General features: G+C 44.5%; 1 protein-coding gene across 1 annotated transcript; it reads left to right on the top strand.

Annotated features, from left to right (window-relative positions):
* The first annotated feature begins 1,076 nt into the window (after positions 1–1,076).
* Positions 1,077–1,763, top strand: LOC126176629 (craniofacial development protein 2-like). The gene has a single exon (XM_049923788.1). It carries the CDS (start codon positions 1,077–1,079, stop codon positions 1,761–1,763), a length of 687 nt encoding a protein of 228 aa, XP_049779745.1.
* Positions 1,764–22,435: the final 20,672 nt, after the last annotated feature.

Below are 22,435 nucleotides of genomic sequence, written 5' to 3'. Positions count from 1 at the left end.
GAAGCAAGGTTTCGAAGTACAACAAAGGAAAAAGTTAGAAAATTGTTATTTTGTAATTATGTCCCACGAAAGAAATATTTATTTTGGCATTGGTTATCCGAGGTCAAACTTGAAATTAAAACAGTCTGCATTCTGGCTAACAGGTTCACAATTGCAAAGTCAAACATTAGGCAAAGTATGACTTATGGCTCATATGACGCATTTCGGAATTTATCCATCATCAAATATCCAAGAGATGCTATTGTACGTACGGAGATATGGCCTTTCAACAAGTATGTGAAACAAACATTCGCAGACTAGTTTAGGTCCAGTAATCGCTTCTGGATATCAGATAGATAAATTGCCTGCTGTTTGACTTTTACCGTTGCGACCCAGGCAGCCTGAACGAGGAAGTACTGATTATAGTAATAATGGTCGCCCGCCTCCTGCATGACTTATATCACAATTATATTATCGAAACTACAACATTCTCGAAAATCTTTGAATCAGTGGGACCGGTGTCTTGCTAGTGTCACTGTCGGTAACAGGCAAACATGGCCGAGATTCTCGATTCCCGGAATGGATGAATTGTCTATATACATAATTAAGTTTGTACAGAACCTTCACTGAGCGAGCCGTACTAGTACCTGCCGAATTTTTATTGCTACACTCTAAGGTCCGATACAAGAAGGTTCATGTCCCTATAAAAGCACCGAAAACGCTCACACATGTTGTTCAACTTAACTATGCTTGCCAAATATTTGACCATGTACGGTGCAGTTTGACGTGTTTGTTGACAGAAAGACAAGATGGTGCAAGTTGTCTGTGTCGACGTGTCGCCGCCTATGTTCAGTGAAAAATTGTTTTATTTCGATTTATTGGTTCATGGTGTGGGTTCCTGTAGTCATGTCCTAGTTCATGAACCACGGGCAACGTATGAGTGGCCAAGTGAGTGGTCCCGACAGTCGGGATACCAGTTACTTTGGAGTAAGGTTGGGCATCTCGGACATATTCTGAGTCGTGGTCACCTTTGCGCTCATACGGCAAAGACTACCAAATCCACCGGTTAGTCCCTCAGCCGTTAGGGGTAAAACCCAATGGGACTCGGGGCAAGTAAGGCTAGCAACCTGCTTCCCTGGTACTTTAAATATGATGCTGGCAACAATCAGAGCAAAATGTCTCGGACCTTTGGAGGTGACGGAGTCCCACCTCTAACTGACAAACCAGGGACTCCTAAGATACGACTTGGCAAACAAATGGTAATGAGATGGGGAGCTATTAATATCAATGGGGACTACTCTGGGAAGAAGGTAGAGCTGGCAGAGGCTGCAAGTAAGATGGGGCTGGACGTTTTAGCTGTTAGTGACATTCGGGTAAGGGGTGAGAAAGAAGAGGAAGTGGGAGAATACAAGGTCTACCTGTCAGGAGTTAAAGCAGGAATAGCACAATGGGGCGTAGGGCTTTACACCAGGAAAGAAATGGAACCCAGCGTAGTTGCAATAAGGTATGTAAACGAACGACTGATGTGGATAGATTTGACAGTGTCTAGCAAGAAAATTAGGATTGTGTCAGTATATTCGCATTGTGAAGGGACAGATCAAGATAAGATGGATAGTTTTTATGAGGCACTCAGTGATGTAGTTGTTAGAGTAAAGGACAAGGACAGTGTTCTGCTCATGGGTGATTTTAACGCCAGGATTGGAAATCAAACAGAAGGGTATGAAAAGGTTATGGGTAAATTTGGAGAGGATATGGAGGCCAACAGGAACGGGAAACAACTCTAGGATTTCTGTGCCAGTATGGGCTTAATAATCACAAACTCCTTTTTTAAACATAAGAACATTCACCGGTATACTTGGGAAGGCAGGGGAACCAGATCTGTCATTGACTATATAATAGCAGATCAGGAATTCAGGAAGGCTGTGAGGGACACACGTGTATTCAGGGGATTCTTTGATGACACTGATCATTATTTAATCTGCAGTGAAATTGGGATTGTGAGGCCGAAAGTGCAGGAGGTCAGGTCCATATGTAGGAGGATAAGAGTGGAGAAACTTCAGGATAAGGAAATCAGGCACAAGTACATAACAGCGATCTCAGAAAGGTACTAGTTAGTTGAATGTAGTCAATTACAGTCATTGGAAAAGGAATGGACAAGGTACAGGGACACAGTACTAGAAGTGGCTAAAGAATGTCTTGGAACAGTAGTGTGTAAAAGTAGGTTCAAATGGTTCAAATGGCTCTGAGCACTATGGGGCTCAACTGCTGTGGTCATAAGTCCCCTAGAACTTAGAACTACTTAAACCTAACTAACCTAAGGATATCACACACATCCATGCCCGAGGCAGGATTCGAACCTGCGACCGTAGCGGTCGTGCGGTTCCAGACTGTAGAGCCTTTAACCGCTCTGCCAATCCGGCCGGCTGTAAAAGTAGGATGAAGCAAACAGCTGGGTGGAATGATACAGTCAAGGCAGCCTGTAAAAGGAAAAAGAAGGCGTATCAAAAATGGCTACATACCACAACCCAGGTAGACAGAGAAAATTATGTTGAAGAAAGAAACAAAGCCAAACAGATAATTGCAACATTCAAGAAGAAATCGTGGGAAGACTTTGGAAACAGGTTGGAGACTATGGGTCAAGCTGCTGGAAAACCATTCTGGAGTGTAATTAGCAGTCTTCGAAAGGGAGGTAAGAACGAAATGACAAGTATTTTGGACAGGTCAGGAAAACTGCTGGTGAATCCTGTGGATGCCTTGGGCAGATGGAGGGAATATTTGCTCAATGTAGGTGAAAATGCGATCAGTAATGTTTCAGATTTCGAGGTAGAATGGGATAGGGATGATGATGGAAATAGGATCACATTTGAGGAAGTGGAAAAAAATGGTCAATAGATTGCAGTGCAATAAAGCGGCTGGGGTGGATGAAATTAAGTCGGAACTCATCAAATACAGTGGAATGTCAGGTCTTAAATGGCTACACAGGATAATTGAAATGGCCTGGGAGTTGGGACGGGTTCCATCAGACTGGACAAAAGCAGTAATCACACCAATCTTTAAACATGGAAACAGAACAGATTGTAACAACTACAGAGGTATCTCTTTAATCAGCGTTGTGGGTAAAATCTTCTCAGGTATTGTTGAAAGGAAAGTGCGAGTATTAGTTGAGGACCAATTGGATGAAAATCAGTGTGGGTTTAGGCCTCTTAGAGGTTGCCAGGACCAGATCTTTAGCTTACGGCAAATAATGGAGAAGTGATGAGTGGAACAGGGAATTGTATCTATGCTTTATAGATCTAGAAAAGGCATATGACCGGGATCCTAGGAGAAAGTTATTGTCTGTTCTACAAGATTATGGAATAGGAGGCAAACTTTTGCAAGCAATTAAAGGTCATTACATGGATAGTCAGGCAGCAGTTCGAGTTGACGGTAAATTGAGTTCATGGTTCAGAGTAGTTTCAGGGGTAAGACAAGGCTGCAATCTGTCTCCACTGTTGTTCATATTATTTATGGATCATATGTTGAAAACAATAGACTGGCTGGGTGAGATTAAGATATGTGAACACAAAATAAGCAGTCTTGCATATGCGGATGACTTAGTTGTGATGGCAGATTCGATTGAAAGTTTGCAAAGTAATATTTCAGAGCTAGATCAGAAATGTAAGGACTATGGTATGAAGATTAGCATCTCCAAAACGAAAGTAATGTCAGTGGGAAAGAAATATAAACGGATTGAGTGCCAAATAGGAGGAACAAAGTTAGAACAGGTGGACGGTTTCAAGTACTTAAGATGCATATTCTCACAGGATGGCAACATAGTGAAAGAACTGGAAGCGAGGTGTAGCAAAGCTAATGCAGTGAGCGCTCAGCTACGATCTACTCTCTTCTGCAAGAAGGAAGTCAGTACCAAGACTAAGTTATCTGTGCACCGTTCAATCTTTCGACCAACTTTGTTGTATGGGAGCGAAAGCTGGGTGGATTCAGGTTACCTTATCAACAAGGTTGAGGTTACGGATATGAAAGTAGCTAGGATGATTGCAGGTACTAGTAGATGGGAACAATGGCAGGAGGGTGTCCACATGAGGAAATCAAAGAAAAACTGGGAATGAACTCTATAGATGTAGCAGTCAGGGCGAACAGGCTTAGATGGTGGGGTCATGTTACACGCATGAGAGAAGCAAGGTTACCCAAGAGACTCATGGATTCAGCAGTAGAGGGTAGGAGGAGTCGGGGCAGACCGAGGAGAAGGTACCTGGATTCGGTTAAGAATGATTTTGAAGTAATAGGTTTAACAACAGAAGAGGCACCAATGTTAGCACTGAATAGGGGATCATGGAGGAATTTTATAAGGGGGGCTATGCTCCAGGCTGAACGCTGAAAGGCATAATCAGTCTTAAATGATGATGATGATGATGATGATGATATTTCATTGCATCGTGAGTTTCCGCTATTACGAAAACTACGATAAAGTATAAAAAATAGCACTGGCAGTTAGAGTTACCACATTTTACCGGTCATATATTACGCATGTCGAGGTTATGAGCAAAATCAATATCATAGGCATACAGTGACATACACTGAAGAGCGAAAGAAACAGGTACACCTGCCTAATATTGTGTAGGTCCCCAGCGAGCCCCCAAACTGGCGCAACACATTGGGACATGTACTCTACTAATGTCTGAAGTAGCGCTGGAGGGAACTGACACCATGAATCCTACAAGGCTCTCCATAAATCCGTAAGAGTACGTGGAGTGACCTATTCTGAACAAGTTACAAGGCATTCCTGATATGCTCAATAATATTCATGCCTGCGGAGTTTGTTGGCCGGCGGAAGTAGTTATACTCGGAAGAGTGATCCTGGAGCCACTCTGTAGCAACTCTCGACGTGTGAGGTGTCGCATTGCCCTGCTGGAATTTCCCAAGTCCTTCGGAATGCACAATGGACATGAAGGGATGAAGGTGATCAGCCAGGACATTTACGTACGTGTCACCTGTCAGAGTCGTATCTAAACTTATTGTGGGCCCCATATTACATCAACTGCACATACCTCACACCATTACAGAGTCTCCACCAGCTTTAACAGTCCCCTGATGACATGGATTCATCAGGTTGTCTCCGTACTCGTGCAGGTCCATCCGCCCGACATAATTTGAAACGAGACTCGCCATGTTTCCAGTCATCAACAGTCCAATGTCGGTGTTGGCCCCAGGCGAGGCGTAAGGCTTTGTGTCATGCAGTCATCAAGGGTACACAAGTAGGCCTTCGGCTCCGAAAGCCAATATCGATGACGTTTTGTTGAATGGTTCGCACAGTGACACTTGCTGATGGCCCAGCACTGAAATCTGCAGCAACTGGCGGAAGGGTTGCACTCTTGTCACGTCGGACGATTATCTTCAGTCGTTATTGGCCCCGTTCTTGCAGGATTTTTTTCCAGCCTGATTCCTCATATTCACGGTACATTCGTGAAATGGTCGTATGGGAAAATCCCCACATCACTGTTACCTCAGAGACGCTATGTCCCGTCGCTCGTGTGCCGACTACAACGCTATGTTCAAACTCACTTAAATCTTGATAACCCGCCACTGTGGGAGCAGTAACCGATATAAAAACTGCGCCAGACACTTGTCTTATATAGGCGTTGCCGACCGCAGCGCCATATTCATTTTCTGCCTGTTTACATATCTGTACAGGATGGGCGGTTTGGCACGCGGTGGACATTGTGGAATGATTAGGATAATATTTAGACAAAGGATATTTATTCGCAAAAGCATGTTAAAAATGGGGCACATAGCCAGGCCTAGGGAGGTGAGGGTGAGCCAGAGTGTAGAGTTTGTGAAACATAGTTTGCGAAGCTAACGAAAGTTGGCGTCTGCCAATCAGGCCAGTGCGAGAGGCATGCCGGCTGCGAAAAGTAAGTCCGCGGCGCCGCAGCACCGGGAGAAACGGGAGATGTTCACTGCTGCAGGGCAGGCGTCCAAGAGAGCGAGAAGACAAGAGAGCGGGCCCGGCGATGGACGGCCGGGTATATTCGACGAATCACGCGGCTTCCTTCGCCCTGATTGGTTGGGACCGAGAAAATCGTGCGGGCGGTATGGAAGTTTCCAGAGCGTATAACGTACCCTCGTCAGCACACGAGAGCGGCGTGTGTTGAAGGTGCCCTTCCTCGGTGCTGACGTCCTGTTGCTAGACCGTGGGACGAAAGAATTTACAGGCAGCCGACGCTGCCGGCCGAGGCTTGGCCGTAACAAGAAAAATGAAGTTACCATTTGAAAGCTCATTTAGTAAAGTAAAATCCCCTACTGTCCGGCTCATCCTTTACATATCTCTGTATTTGACTACGCATGCCAGTACCAGTTTCTTTAGCGATTCAGTGTAGAAGCTGACTGCAATGAAATAAAAGAAATCGAAGTCCTGCGGTTCTTACACGGACCATTAGGGCTATACGAGGTGCATTCAATTTCTAAGGCCTCCGATTTATTTTCTAATTAACTACTCACCCGAAATCGATGAAACTGGCGTTACTTCTCGAAGTAATCGCCCTGCAGACGTACACTACATTTTTCACAACGCTGACGCCATGATTCCATGGCAGCGGCAAAGGCTTCTTTAGGAGTCTGTTCTGACCACTGGAAAATCGCGGAAGCAATAGCAGCACGGCTGGTGAATGTGAGGCCACGGAGAGTGTCTTTCATTGTTGGGAAAAGCCAAAAGTCACTAGGAGCCAGGTCAGGTGAGTAGGGAGCATGAGGAATCACTTCAAAGTTGTTATCACGAAGAAACTGTTGCGTAACGTTAGCTCGATGTGCGGGTGCGTTGTCTTGGTGAAACAGCACACGCGCAGACCTTCCCGGGCGTTTTTGTTGCAGTGCATGAAGGAATATATTCTTCAAAACATTTTCGTAGGATGCACCTGTTACCGTAGTGCCCTTTGGAACGCAATGGGTAAGGATTACTCCCTCGCTGTCCCAAAACATGGACACCATCATTTTTTCAGCACTGGCGGTACCCGAAATGTTCTTGGTGGCGATGAATCTGTGTGCTTCCATTGAGCTGACTGGCGTTTTGTTTCTGGATTGAAAAATGAAATCCATGTCTCATCCATTGTCACAACCGACGAAAAGAAAGTCCCATTCAAGCTGTCGTTGCGCATCAACAATGCTTGGCAACATGCCACACAGGCAGCCATGTGGTCGTCCGTCAGCATTCGTGGCACCCACCTGACACTTTTCGCATTTTCAGGTCGTCATGCAGGATTGTGTGCACGGAATCCACAGAAACGACAACTCTGGAGGCGATCTGTTCAACAGTCATTCGGCGATCCCCCAAAACAATTCTCTCCACTCTCTCGATCATGTCGTCAGACTGGCTTGTGTGAGCCCGAGGTTGTTTCGGTTTGTTGTCACATGATGTTCTGCCTTCATTAAACTATCGCACCCACGACCGCAGTTTCGACACATCCATAACTCCAGCACCACATGTCTCCTTCAACTGTCGATGAATTTCAATTGGTTTCACACCACGCAAATTCAGAAAATGAATGATTGCACGCTGTTCAAGTAAGGAAAACGTCGCCATTTTAAGTATTTAAAACAGTTCTCATTCTCGCCGCTGGCGGTAAAATTCCATCTGCCGTACGGTGCTGCCATCTCTGGGACGTATTGACAATGAATGCGGCCTCATTTTAAAACAATGCGCATGTTTCTATCTCTTTCCAGTCCGGAGAAAAAAAATCGGAGGCCTTAGAACTTGAATGCACCTCGTATGTTCCCACGTTGCGGTATTTTAATGACTTCTAGTTAGAGGGCTGAGTAGAAAAGAGTAAATTTTCGCATTCTTGTGTCTTGTGTCTTTTTCAGTGTGAGGGTGAAGTAACGCTAATGCAGTTATCCAGCGTTTCATTGTCGATCCGCGGATGGTTCTTGTAATCATCAGGTTCTGAGTGAAGCTTTTCCATTAACAGGTTCCTACTTGTATGTTTCTCATTTTAAACCCTTCGCTACACGAGCGTTTTGTTTTCTTATTCTTTAAACACATTGCCAAAGGCAGTGTTTGGTATGCTTTCTCTGAATTTGTAGCCATTCCCACCAGTACCGATATACAGCATATACTGTTTCAAAAGTAAGGTTCAACTGACAAGCTTTCTTAGTACGTGTACGTGCCTGTCTGACAAATCCCTGGTTAGATAAGAGCGAACTTGACGGGCAAGTTTGCTCTTTTAGGAGGGACTTAGAAACTTTCAAAAACTTTTTATTGTCTATTCGAAGAACGTTGATGTAATCATCTGGTTCTGAGAGTAATATTTCCTTTAACATACTTTCTTTGATAAATCTTTCATTTTACGTCATTCCCTGGATCAGAGACCTGTTTTTTTTCCTTCTTCCTCTTTAAACACAGTGTCAAAGTCCAAAGTCAATGCCAGAACTGCTTTCTCTGCGTTTATGGCCATTTTCATTGCTCTCAAAATACACGGGAACACGATTAGCGTCTGCTTCAAAGCAATCTTGTTTGAACCTGTATCGGTTTGCTAGGAAAACCTGTGGCTAGGTAAGAGCGATTTTTTGAAATACGTTTGATCGTACACGAGGGCCTCAAGGAAGCGAGGACGGCACACTTTGCGTCACGCGGCAGATGGTCTCAGAGCGTCAGAAGGGTGCGATGAGTGAAGGCCATGTCGTGTTGGGACTAATACTGACAGCATGGATTCACGTACGAGGCTTGGCGCTAAGCAGAATAAGTTTTATCATTTGTATTTATTGTTTAAATATTAGGACGCTTTTCCAGCCGTGCTTTTGGCATTTCTGGTTCTGACAGCCTGTTAATAACTATTTCAATAGCTTTCAATCCATACGTAAAAGACTGCAAACAGATTTCAGTTAACGTTACTAGCCGTTGATGGAAAACGACGGGCCAATCACAAGCGCGCCAAACTGTTAAGATTGCTCACTAGGAGTCAGCGATCGATTTCCGAGAAGGTAACATGTGTTTTAACGTGTCGAGCGTGGTTTGGCTAAAATCTAATCGAATCGTTAAAAGTTGTCCGGTAATACGTTTATGTGTGATCTCGTCTGAACTATAAGGCCCTGTGGATCATTAATTTAACTAGAATCTGGAAATTTTGGGCGTGATTAACGATAAAGCAACTTCGTTTCAATAGCACTAAATTTTCTCCAATTTGCCGTTTTATTATGCACTGTTCATTACTTGCACATCGAAGCCTGTAGCCAGTGGAGAAGAAACCGATTGGGACGTCAGCTACGAGACGTCTTTAGAAGAGGTGAGGTAAGCAAGTTGCGTTCAGTTGTGCTAGGGAAAGCGATCGCTGGCATCATTTACTAAAATCCACTGTGTTTATCATTCTCCGCACTTCTTTAAGGTGGGAATTGACGTTTCTCGTGAGAGTACATTTTCAGCACCTGTCGAGTATCTTCATGAATGTTACACCCTTCTAAAATTTCAGATGCCCATTTGGGAGCTTCAGAAGGTAACATCGAAGGGACGCATGTCTCTCTCATTGCATACCTTAGCAGCGACTTCGCACTTCATAGTGGAGTTTCGCATATTTGTCATGATACATATCAGGGGCAGTCAAATGAAGACCAGACACGTGGAAAAATTTGCCAGGTGCGAGTACGACTCACTCACTGAGAGTTCCGTACAAACTTAGTTATGTATGTAGACCCTTCATCCATTCCTAGAATCGAATATTTCGACGATTTTTGCCTGTTACCGACATTGACATTGTCAAGTTATCAGTCCTAGAGATGCCCCATTTCCCAGAGTGTCTTAATTCCAGTAATACGCATGGAGGCACGTGACCATTATTATAACAATCGGCAGTTTTCCATTCAGGCTGGGTGTGTCGCAGTGCTAAAAGTCAAACATTAGGCAAGGAATTATTTTATTGTTCAACTGACTCATTTCGAAATTTTTCGACGAGTCATATGAGCAATAAAGTCATTCTTTGGCTGATGCTTGGCTTTTACCATTGGGACCCAGTTAGCCTGAATGCAGAACTACTGAATGCTTAATTTCAAGTTTGACGTTAGAAATCAAATGACAAAAGAAATATATTTTCTTGCGATATAATTACAAATTTACAGTTTACAGATTTCTTTCCTTTGCATGTACCTTCAAACTTTGCTTCTCGCCACATTGTTATGATTCCTGACCAACGGAAAGTACCCTATGGGTTTTGATGAGTGAGTTTGTGACTCTCAAAATATGCAACCTAAATGACCGTAGCTTTTGGTTGCATTGACTTAGAAGCTCAAATTAATTAAACCGCATAGGGCCTATAGACCTTAGATTGTTACAAAAATTTCAACTTAATACGTTTACCCATTCCTGATATTTTTAACAGACGGGCGAATAGGCAAAGTCAGATAAGAAATGACAAAAAAATTCGTTTGATATAAATACAAATTTATAGTTGTCGGGTTTTTTCCCCTTTGGTTGTACTGTGAAACCTTGCTTCTTGCCAACTTTCATGATTATGGCCCTATAGGGTTTGATGAAGAAGTTTGTAAGTATTAAAATACGTGACATAACGGGCTGTATTATTGAATTGCATCAACATAAAAGCTTCAATTGTTTTACACCGTTAAGAAACTATAGACCTCAATATATGACGTATGTGACATAAATTTCAACTTGATACGTCTTCCCGTTCCTGCAAAAATGTTTTTTTAATAGTCAGACAGGCAGGCGAACAACAACGCAATACTTTATGCACTAGGGGTTCCGTTTTTACTGACTAGGGCCTCGGAACCCTGAAAAGGTAAGTAAACTGTTGATTGGTTCGGAAGCAGAGTTGGGAAGCCCTTACACGTTCTCCAAACAGTCCCCATCTCTCCCTATGCGATTTCCATATTTTTTGGAGGGCCGAAGAAAGACAATCGTGTCGGTCGACTTGCTTCGGACGAACAGGTACACGCCTGGCTACAGTCATGCTTCCGTAGGCAACAGCAAACATTTTGCAGTGAAGGCACTGACCGTCTTGTTTCACAGTAGGACGGGTGTGTTAACAGTTATAGTGATTACTTTTGAAACAGCCAACAGTTTACCTTCAGACAGTTTACTTTCTTTTTTCCATCTGTCTCGTTTTCATTTGCCTGCCTCTTATAGAAGTTAGACAGTTTTCTTCAAGATGACTATGACTCCTCTTACAGAACACTTCCAACACAGACGCCGTGCTGGTTTTCCAGTTGAACCTGATACGTGAGTATGAATACTGATTTCGCTTTTAACACATTCATTTGGTAAGGCACAACTGTTTATTAATAGTATCTACATGCAGGCATCTAGCACGTGTTCCTACTCATCCAAACTCTAATTCCAATAGAACATCTATAGTGCCTCACTATTTCGATCATATCGTGTCCACCCAATTATTTCATACATGACACACGTTTTTGTAAAATATGCTGGTTTATGATTATCTCAAGAGCTACAGTACTGGCTGCAAAATAAATAAATAAATAAATAAAGGGTATTACGTAAAATAAAATATAGATTTTAATTTAGATTCATTTACAGAAATGTTCATTCTGGACGTACTTTCATCTGTGTGTTGGGTAGACACACATCACGCGGAAACTCACATGGTTTCTTCAGCATCGGCGCTTTAACCAGTTTATGAGGCAGTGTATTTTACAGAGAATGGGACTGGATCTGTTAAAGTCTTCATCACCTTCGTTTATGGGCGTACTCTCGGGTAAAAAATGCAATCTGCAACTATAAAATGCTTTCATCACACACATTTAAAAAGAAACTGAACTAAGGCGATGAATAACATGACATAGATGTCGCTTGTCTAAACAGTGTAAATTACATATGGTAGGATTATTAAATCAACAGGAATAGACTTGTTAACATGGAAAAATACTAAGTGACTTCTGCATAGGTACATCGTTCTCAGCGCGTTAGTAGGGAAGGCGAATGGTGACATCGTTTTGCTGCGACAGTTTTAGGAATGTGTAGCTCATCTACTAAAGAAACCGCATACACAACACTAGCGTCACCCACTCTTGGGTTCTGTCCGACTATGTTCTAATCCACACCAAAAACTGAAACTAAGCTCCTCCCGCACAGGCCATGAAGGCCCAAAGGTACCAACCAGCAGCCATTTCATCCTCGGCCCACAGGAGTCACTGGATGCATATGTCGAGGTGCATGTGGTCAGCACACCGCTCTCCCGGCCGTAGGTCAGTTTCCGAGACCGGAGCCTTACTTATCAATCAAGTAGCTCCTCAGTTTGCCTCACAAGGGTTGAGTGCATCCCGCTTGCAAACAGCACTCGACAGACCGGACGGTCACCCATCCAAGTGGTAGCCCAGCCCGACAGCGCTTAACTTCGGTGACTTGACGGGAACCGACGTCACCGTTAGCTTCGGATAGACACCAGGTCGGGTTAAAGGAGTGTTACTTAGATGCTTCTAGGAGCGAAATGGAGATCCCTTGAAGGACGTACATTTCACGTTATGACCACGAAGATGAGGTAAGAGGAACTGCGCCTCGTACGGGGGGATACAAACAGTCGTTTTTCCCTAGCTCCGTTTGGGAGTGGGACGGGACAGGAAATGAATGGTAGTGGTACAGTATACCCACCGCCATTCAACATACAGTGGTGTGCGGAGTATGTATATAGATATAGATTACTGTTCCCGTATTTTAGTGATGAATTATATTATTATTCAATTATATTTACTCATAATTTTGTTTTACTATTATTTTGAGGAACAATGCAATTACTCTCTGGATCCTTCCATATGCTCTTGCTGTGGCCATGATTGGAGACTGTGCAAGGTTACATATATTTGACGTATTATTTCCAACGTTAATATAATTATAATCAAATCTAGGAATCGTTGTAACTTCTAAGCAAATTATTAAAACAAGAGGCCTGTTGCATACTTTGATTGGAATATTTTTGTAGAGGACAATTTTAGCGGACAAAGTGGAGGAATAGTTAACAAACTTTCATTCCCCAGTATGGCGGGATAGGCCGAGTGAACAAATTTTCAGCAATACCGATAAGAGGGCGAGTGTAGCGTCATGGTGCCTTTTCTGGAGCCCCTCCTGTTGGTAGTTTCTGTATGAGGAAATCTCTAGAGAAGAATGAGAAAACCCTGTATCCTATTTACATTTATTGCCACACGGTCGTCTTGGAAAACGAAGTATGGATTTACGTTCTAACAACTGCCTTCATTTTATATTTTAGAAAATTACTGTGGCAAAAGGAAGATAAACTCATCATTTCCAAGCAGGAGGGCCGTAAACTCAAATTGCCCAAGTGTGCTATCTAATGCCCCACACACTCACAGAATAGTATAAATAAAATACGGGACATAGTCGGTACCTCCACGACACTGTTCGCAGATGATGCACTTGTTTATAAGAATGTACCAACCTCAAAAGACTAGCGAACTGTTGGAAGACCTACTGAGGATCTGTGCTAGTTGACGGACTGGCAGTTGACCCTAAACGTAAATGTCACGTATTGGCGCATCAACAGGCGAAACAATCCACTAGTGTGGGATTACAATGTTGATGACAAATCAGGGGAGGCATTAACTACTGTAAAATACCAAGCATTAACCATTAGGAGAGGCCTAAAGAGGAGCGAGCACATAACAAACAGACGTCAGATTGAGATTAATTGGAAGCACGAAAGCCATGGCTGGCTTGTTGTATGCTAAGGCGACCATGATATCAACATGTGTCCTGGTGGAAGATTGTTTGTATGAATGTACTGCGTACTCTGGTGGTGCTCCATAATAATACTATTTTACAGCTTGTGGAATAAGCGTAAAGTAACTTTTGTGAAACTTGTGCTTTGAGGCGTTGCAAAGCTGTGTTTCCCAGAAGTGTCAAACTCCAATAAAGCTGATGGACTGGACTCTCCATAATGTCCTGAATTTTAGTCTGTTTCAGCTCATTTATTTTACTGTGTTTGGGCATCGATCAAAAGGTAATACCATGTTGGAACCCATATAATGTGACGTGGTGACATGTAGCTAAACAGGCCAGTATATCAGCGGTGACATTCGACAAGACAGTTATTGAAGTTACTATCTTCATAAATTTCATCTAATCCTTCTCGAACTTCTGCAATGCTAAAGTTGTTCTCTATTTTAATGGTGTTCACGTTAATATATACAAAGACATCTATCACTATTGAGAGATGAAACTAGTGACCTGTTAAAAACTTGACTCTTAGACAAGATTTGACTGCATTAGTTGATTGATGAGCTATTCACAGTTTTCTACTTTCTATCTCTGAAGATAAACTTACGAGATTGTGCCGAGTAAAACTCAGCTGGGGATTAGAAAAAAATATTTTGCTTCATTTAATGGATAATTTTGATTTGAAATTTATGTGCTCACATGGAGAACTGAGTGGAGTGCGACTCTGAATTGTGTGCTTGAGTACATAGCGTCTTATGTGAGTGAGTGGTGTCTGTTCTTTTGGACATGTCTGAAAGAATAGACACCATGCAGAATGCGCAGCTGTGTTCCAATGCAGCTGACATCAATAATCCCTTCCCTTTCATTTCTTTTCTCTCTTTCCCCCACCCCCCCCCAACCCCCCACCTTCAAATTACACATAGTATCTTCATGAATGTGACTTGTAATCATCTTGAACCTGTGTCAGAAATTTGCTTACTCTGTGTGAAGCCATAAAGCATGTAGGATCAAAGAGAATAGTAATGGCCATCTTTTACGGCTTTCAAACTGTGAACATTGATTATATATTCAGAGTTCACATCCGGTTATGATGCTGGAGTAAAAGTTTCTTTTATTGGTTAAATTGGAAAATTTTATATTTATCTATTTACAATAAATATGTTGTGTTTAAACTAGCACCCAAGTTCAATCAACCGCTTCACACTTTCCTAAGTTCCAGCATCCTGCTACACTTAATGGTGTGACTGTGACTCCTGCCACTGCTGAGGTCGGCGTGAAGTGTATGCTTCGTGATTGTGAATATGTTTACTGTAAGCGTTGTGGTGCAGGGGGGTGTTTGTGTTCTCAAACGACGGTGCATACAAGATCCTGCATATATTTAGCACTACAGTCTACACTCCTGGAAATTGAAATAAGAACACCGTGAATACATTGTCCCAGGAAGGGGAAACTTTATTGACACATTCCTGGGGTCAGATACATCACATGATCACACTGACAGAACCACAGGCAACAGAGCATGCACAATGTCGGCACTAGTACAGTGTATATCCACCTTTCGCAGCAATGCAGGCTGCTATTCTCCCATGGAGACGATCGTAGAGATGCTGGATGTAGTCCTGTGGAACGGCTTGCCATGCCATTTCCACCTGGCGCCTCAGTTGGACCAGCGTTCGTGCTGGACGTGCAGACCGCGTGAGACGACGCTTCATCCAGTCCCAAACATGCTCAATGGGGGACAGATTCGGAGATCTTGCTGGCCAGGGTAGTTGACTTACACCTTCTAGAGCACGTTGGGTGGCACGGGATACATGCGGACGTGCATTGTCCTGTTGGAACAGCAAGTTCCCTTGCCGGTCTAGGAATGGTAGAACGATGGGTTCGATGACGGTTTGGATGTACCGTGCACTATTCAGTGTCCCCTCGACGATCACCAGTGGTGTACGGCCAGTGTAGGAGATCGCTCCCCACACCATGATGCCGGGTGTTGGCCCTGTGTGCCTCGGTCGTATGCAGTCCTGATTGTGGCGCTCACCTGCACGGCGCCAAACACGCATACGACCATCATTGGCACCAAGGCAGAAGCGACTCTCATCACTGAAGACGACACGTCTCCATTCGTCCCTCCATTCACGCCTGTCGCGACACCACTGGAGGCGGGCTGCACGATGTTGGGGCGTGAGCCGAAGACGGCCTAACGGTGTGCGGGACCGTAGCCCAGCTTCATGGAGACGGTTGCGAATGGTGCTCGCCGATACCCCAGGAGCAACAGTGTCCCTAATTTGCTGGGAAGTGGCGGTGCGGTCCCCTACGGCACTGCGTAGGATCCTACGGTCTTGGCGTGCATCCGTGCGTCGCTGCGGTCCGGTCCCAGGTCGACGGGCACGTGCACCTTCCGCCGACCACTGGCGACAACATCGATGTACTGTGGAGACCTCACGCCCCACGTGTTGAGCAATTCGGCGGTACGTCCACTCGGCCTCCCGCATGCCCACTATACGCCCTCGCTCAAAGTCCGTCAACTGCACATACGGTTCACGTCCACGCTGTCGCGGCATGCTACCAGTGTTAAAGACTGCGATGGAGCTCCGTATGCCACGGCAAACTGGCTGACACTGACGGCGGCGGTGCACAAATGCTGCGCAGCTAGCGCCATTCGACGGCCAACACCGCGGTTCCTGGTGTGTCCGCTGTGCCGTGCGTGTGATCATTGCTTGTACAGCCCTCTCGCATTGTCCGGAGCAAGTATGGTGGGTCTGACACACCGGTGTCAATGTGTTCTTTTTTCCATTTCCAGGAGTGTATTTGTGGTGCAATTTAATTACGTGATTTGTAAAGTGTATGCGGGTGGCTATTGAAAATTTGTTTTTTTACACAGCAAAATTATGGAAAGGTGGTGGTGAGTGTTTGAAGCGATCTATCTGGCTTACAGCTTTCAGAGCGTTTCCCTATCTTCCCTCCACTTTTGATATGAGATTTGTGTGGACTACTTTTCCACCCAAAGAAAGAGAACCATAGTCCAGCATTTCCCAGGAATTTAATTAATGTTTACAGAAATAAAAAAATATATTGTGTGATTCTTGAGGACGTTGTACATAGTCCTGTTGCCAAGTGCGTGGGAATCAACGCACAAGGCGAAGAGGTGGTTTCACTAACGCACTTTCTGCCACCTGCGGAGGGGCTTATCGTATTGTTCATCAACGAGGGTGCATCTGAAAGGTTTTATTCGGCCACGCATAAGAAAACTGTGTGACTTCAAGTCTCTGTGTCGATAATTTGACCTCCAGCTCAGAAGCGTGAAACGAAGGAATGAAATATGGGTAGGAGGGGTGTGACGACCTTCCCATCGTGGACACGTGCATGGGGGGTTGGGCAGAATTATGTGAAATTTGGTGCCAATATTACGTCATTAATCAACTTACAGCTCAAATGAGCTTCTTTGCTGTGACTTTTATTTTACATGTGTTGACACCATGCTGCTTAAAGCGCACACTGACATCTTGCTGCTTGAGCCAAGTGCCAAATTTCAATCTTATACGTCAGAATAGGAGACGATTACGGGGTTTCTAACAAATAATCCTTTAATTTTGTTGCGCACAGTAGATATACACAAATGGCCATTAAAATAGCTACACCACGAAGATGACGTGCTACAGACGCGAAATTTAACTGATAGGAAAAAGATGCTGTGATATGCAAATGATTAGCTTTTCAGAGCATTCACACAAGACTGGCACCGGTGCGACACCTACAACGTGCTGACATGAGGGAAGTTTCCAGCCGATTTCTCATACACAAACAGCAGCTGACCGGCATTGCCTGGTGGAACGCTGTTGTGATGCCTCGTGTAAGGAGGAGAAATGCGTACCATCTAGTTTCCGACTTTGATAAAGGATCCCAACAGCCTCATATCACTAGCAGTCGAGATGACAGGCATCTTATCCGCGTGGCTGTGACGGATCGTGCAGCCACGTCTCGGACCCTGAGTCAACAGATAGGGACGTTTGCAAGGCAACAACCATCTGAACGAACAGTTCGACGACGTTTGCAGCAGCATGGACTATCAGCTCGGAGACCATGGCTGCGGTTACCCTTGACGCTGCATCGCATACAGGACGGCCTTCGATGATGTACTCAACGACGAAGCTGGGTGCACGAATGAAAAAATGTCATTTTCTCGGATGAATCCAAAAAAATGGTTCAAATGGCTCTGAGCACTATGCGACTTAACTTCTGAGGTCATCAGTCGCCTAGAACTTAGACCTAATTAAACCTAACTAACCTGAGGACATCACACACGTCCATGCCCGAAGCAGGATTCGAACCTGCGACCGTAGCGGTCGCTCGGCTGCATACTGTAACGCCCAGAACCGCACTGCCACTCCGGCCGGCCGGATGAATCCAGGTTCTGTTTACAACATCATGATGGTCGCATCCGTGTTTGGCGACATCGCGGTGAACACACATTAGGAGTGTGTATTCGTCATCGCCATATTGGCGTATCAGCCGGCGTAATGGTATGGGGTGCCATTGGTTACACGTATCGGTCACATCTAGTTCGCATTGACGGCATTCTGAACAGTGGACGTTAGATTTCAGACGTGCTACGAACCGTGGCTCTACTCTTCATTCGATCTCTGCGAAACCCTACATATCAGCAGGATAATGCACGACTGCATGTTGCAGGTCCTGTACGGGCCTTTCTGGATACAAAAAATGTTCGACTGCTGCCCTGGCCAGCACGTTCTCCAGATCTCTCACCAATTGAAAACGTCTGGTCAATGGTGGTCGAGCAACTGGCTCGTCACAATACGCCAGTCACTACTCTCGACGAACTGTGGTATCGTGTTGAAGCTGCGTGGGCATCTGTACCTGTACACGCCATCCAAGCTCTGTTTGACTCAATGCCTAGGCATATCAAGTCCGTTATTACGGCCAGAGGTGGTTGTTCTGGGTACTGGTTTCTCAGGATCTATGCACCCAAATTGCATGAAAATGTAATCACATGTCAGTTCTAGTGTAATATATTTGTCCAATGAATACCGGTTTATCATCTGCATTTCTTCTTGGTGTAGCAATTTTAATGGGCAGTAGTGTAGTTATGTTGCTTTAACAAATGTTAGCTTAACTCATACTTATTTTTGTAAATGGTAGCTTAACTCATAAAATTTTTATAGATACCCTTGTGCATGTCCTCCAAGATATTCTGATTTTCTTTCACTCTCTCATGAAACTCGGTCGTATATTACAGTTCAGTTACAGTTACGAGGCGTCTAAGATCGAGATCGGCTGGATATGAAGAACGTTAATGGATGGTACGAAAAGCTTAGAGAGACTGTAGGTATATTTGACAAGGCAAGAAGCTGTGGGCCGGGAGTCAACGACGATATTATGAACGCATTGCGCACAGTATTTTAGTGCAGTCCACGGAAGTCAACGCGTCCTGTTCTTAGAGTACTGCGGTGATGGTTTTCACACAAACGGCTGCATTTAGATACATGCTAACAGGAACTCCTGCAACCATTTTAACAGACACAGTCCCTCCGGATCTTCCTTTTTGTTGGTTTGCGTTAAGTGTACAGTGTTCAGTTTACCAGGTCTTCTTGTACAAACTCTTACGGAACGAATACGAGATGCTGTAAAGAGCACGACGCAAGAGATTTTGGCAAAGACGTGGAGAGAAATTTAGTATCACGTAGATGTTCTACAGGAAACAAACGGAAGTAAGATTAGGGTTTAAAATCCCGTCAACTTCGATGCTATTAGAGAAGAAGCACAAGCTCGGAATGTTTGAAGGATGGGGAAGCAAATCTCCCGTGCTCTTCATAGGAACCGTCCCGGCGTTTGGCCGGAGTGATTTGGTGAACGGAAGGAAAACCTAAATGTGTGTGGTCGGATGCGAAACTGCGCTATCATCCTCTGGAATTCGTGTCCAGTATGGTAACCACTGAACTACCTCGCACAATGTGCCCCCACAGTTAGAAACCTAAAATGGATGATGTCCAGTGGCTGAGTGGGCCAAGTGTCTGGGCCAGGTCATCTGACCTATTGTGGAGACACCTCCACGAGAGAGACAGGGTCACCCTTGGGAGATGCAGGTAGGCCTCCCCGGCAAGGCGTTGTGGAAGGATGACTGGTAACATGAGGGGATCATGAATAATCGCTGCCCAAATACGGAGCCTGAACTGATGCCGACGGTTCGTTGCCACCGTACCTCCATAGCCCACAGGTGGATGTTGTGAAGACTGGTTCAAAATGGCTCATATAGCTCTGAGCACTATGGGACTTAACATCTGTGGTCATTAGTCCCCTAGAACTTAGAACTACTTAAACCTAACTAACCTAAGGACATCACACACATCCCTGCCCGAGGCAGGATTCGAACCTGCGACCGTTGCGGTAGCGCAGTTCCAGACTGAAGCGCCTAGAACCGCTCGGCCACAAAGGCCGGCTAGTGATTGAAATATAGAATGTCAAAGCTCTTTTATTCCCCCTTCAAGTGGGTGTACCTCCTTTGGAATGCATTTCTGACTGTATGTTCATACGATTGGACTCTGTTGTAAGCAATGGAGAAGGAATTTCTGTGTCCCATTGTCAATGTGACAGTGCTCAGGCTAGAATAAACATGCAAAAGTGCATCGGTTACAAGTTATTTATGCTCAGGAGTGCTTTCATGCGCCTACCGTTAACGTCTCAGTAACATAGGAACGTCGGCCTGGACGCTGTTTACTCCTTACCCTGTGGAGGATCATTTCCTGCAGACAATCGCGCCGTTGCGAGCGCAAATTCAAACGGCCTGCCAGATACAGTTACTGGTAATTATCCGCACTGCGTAGGTGATTGCTCAGGAGACTGCTCAGCCTTCGGCTCGGGTTCGATCCCTACTACAGTCCCACGTCCTATTTTTATATCGCTCTCTTGTTTGCTTTTAGGAAACCAAACGAAGAAAACGTTTGGCGACTCCCATCTCTGGCGTGTTACTAGCTCAGAAACGACGCAGCGTATCCAATTTTTTTCTTAACAATTATTTCTCAGCGCAACCTACACTGCAACCTCCTTCAAACTTTTGAGACCATCTCTGACCACATAGTGTATGCGCATATGACATCGTCGATTGTCTAATCTTCCATTAAGTTTCCGCGGATGGTGCTGCTGCATATAGAGAAGCGACACAGATATGAAATTGTAACGAAGTGTAGGAAGACCTGCTAAGGAACGACCCTTCTTGTAGAGACTGGCAGTTGATTCTGAACATAAATTTAACGTACTACGCATAAATAGGCGGAGAGATTCGTTACTGTATGACTACACGGTTGTTGACCAATCTCTGGAAGCAGTAACACTCATTTAATATCGAAGAGTATGTGTACGCTACGATATAAAGTGGATTGATGACATAAAACTTATCGTAGGTAAAGGAGATACCAGGCACATCCATAGGCAGAATCGGCGGGAAGCGCAATTCAAGCACGAATCAGACAGCTTACAAAACCCTTATTCGAAGCATAATTCACTACTGCTGATACCAGCAATGGTTGATAGAGGAACTAATGTAGATCGAAAGAGCAGCACGTTTCATCACAGGTTCACTTTGTAAGCAGGGTAAACCCCATGGAGATACTCATCGAATCCCAATGGCTGACGTTGTAAGAAAAGCGTTGTACATCAGGTGTGAGTTACTGTCAAAATTTCGTGAGATACTTTCCTAGAATAGTCAACCAATTCATAGCTTTCTCCAACCGTTTCCGTGCTACAACCATTTGAAAAAAATGTAGGTAACGCGACCACTTTTACAAGTAATTGGTTAGGCAGGACCCAGTACATCACTTACTTTACAGTTAGACTCATTAAAACGCAAAGAAATTGCTCGTGTACTCGTTGACGGGTTCTCTTCAACGTGATGCAGTACAATCTCTTCGCACTCGAGTGCTGGGTATCTCCTTGGAACACCACAATCACGCCTGCTGACGGTCAAGGTGCCCTTTCTCGAAGCCGTTGGGTAGTTGTGGCGAAAAAGATGTGCGATGGAGCCGGACGTTGTGGAGAACGATCTTGATAAAGGAGACGAGCAGTTCTTCTACTACCGTGAGCTTCGCCATTCAGAAGGATCATGTCGGTGTACTCTGCCAACGTGTACAGAACCATGTTGCTCTAACACTCACGTTCGCACGGAAGATACTCTAACCAGGTCAGAGAGGTAGGGCAGACGTCAAATGACATCTACACCTACATGGATACTCGGAAAATGACATTTAAGTGTTCGGCAGGGAGTTCATCGAACCACCTTCAGAATTCTTTATTATTCCACAAGTAAACAGTGGAAAGAACGAACATCTACATCTTTCCGTGCGAGTTCTGATTTCCCTTATTTTATTATGCTGATCGTTTCTACCTATGCAGGTCGACCTCAATTAAATATTTTTGCATTCGAAGGAGAAAGTTGGTTTTTGCAATTTCATGAGAAGATTCCACCGCAACGAAAAACGCCTTTGTTTAAATGATGTCCCTCCCAAATCCTGTATCATTTCAGTAACACTCTCCCCCCTATTTTGCGATAATACAAAACGTGCTGCCCTTCTTTCAACTTTTTCGATGTCCCGTCAATCCTATCTCGTAAGGATCCCACACAGTGCAGCAGTATTCTAAAAGAGGACGGACGAGCGTAATGTAGTCGGTCTCCGAAGTCGTACTGTTACACTATCTGTGTCCTTCCAATAAAACGCAGTCTTTCGTTGGCATTCCCCACAACATTTTATATGTGTTTCTTCCGAT

The sequence above is a fragment of the Schistocerca cancellata genome, chromosome 3, assembly GCF_023864275.1.
Source record: "Schistocerca cancellata isolate TAMUIC-IGC-003103 chromosome 3, iqSchCanc2.1, whole genome shotgun sequence".
NCBI lineage: Eukaryota > Metazoa > Arthropoda > Insecta > Orthoptera > Acrididae > Schistocerca > Schistocerca cancellata.
Note: the sequence above shows the minus strand (reverse complement) of the source record. Positions and strands in the feature narration are given on the sequence as shown.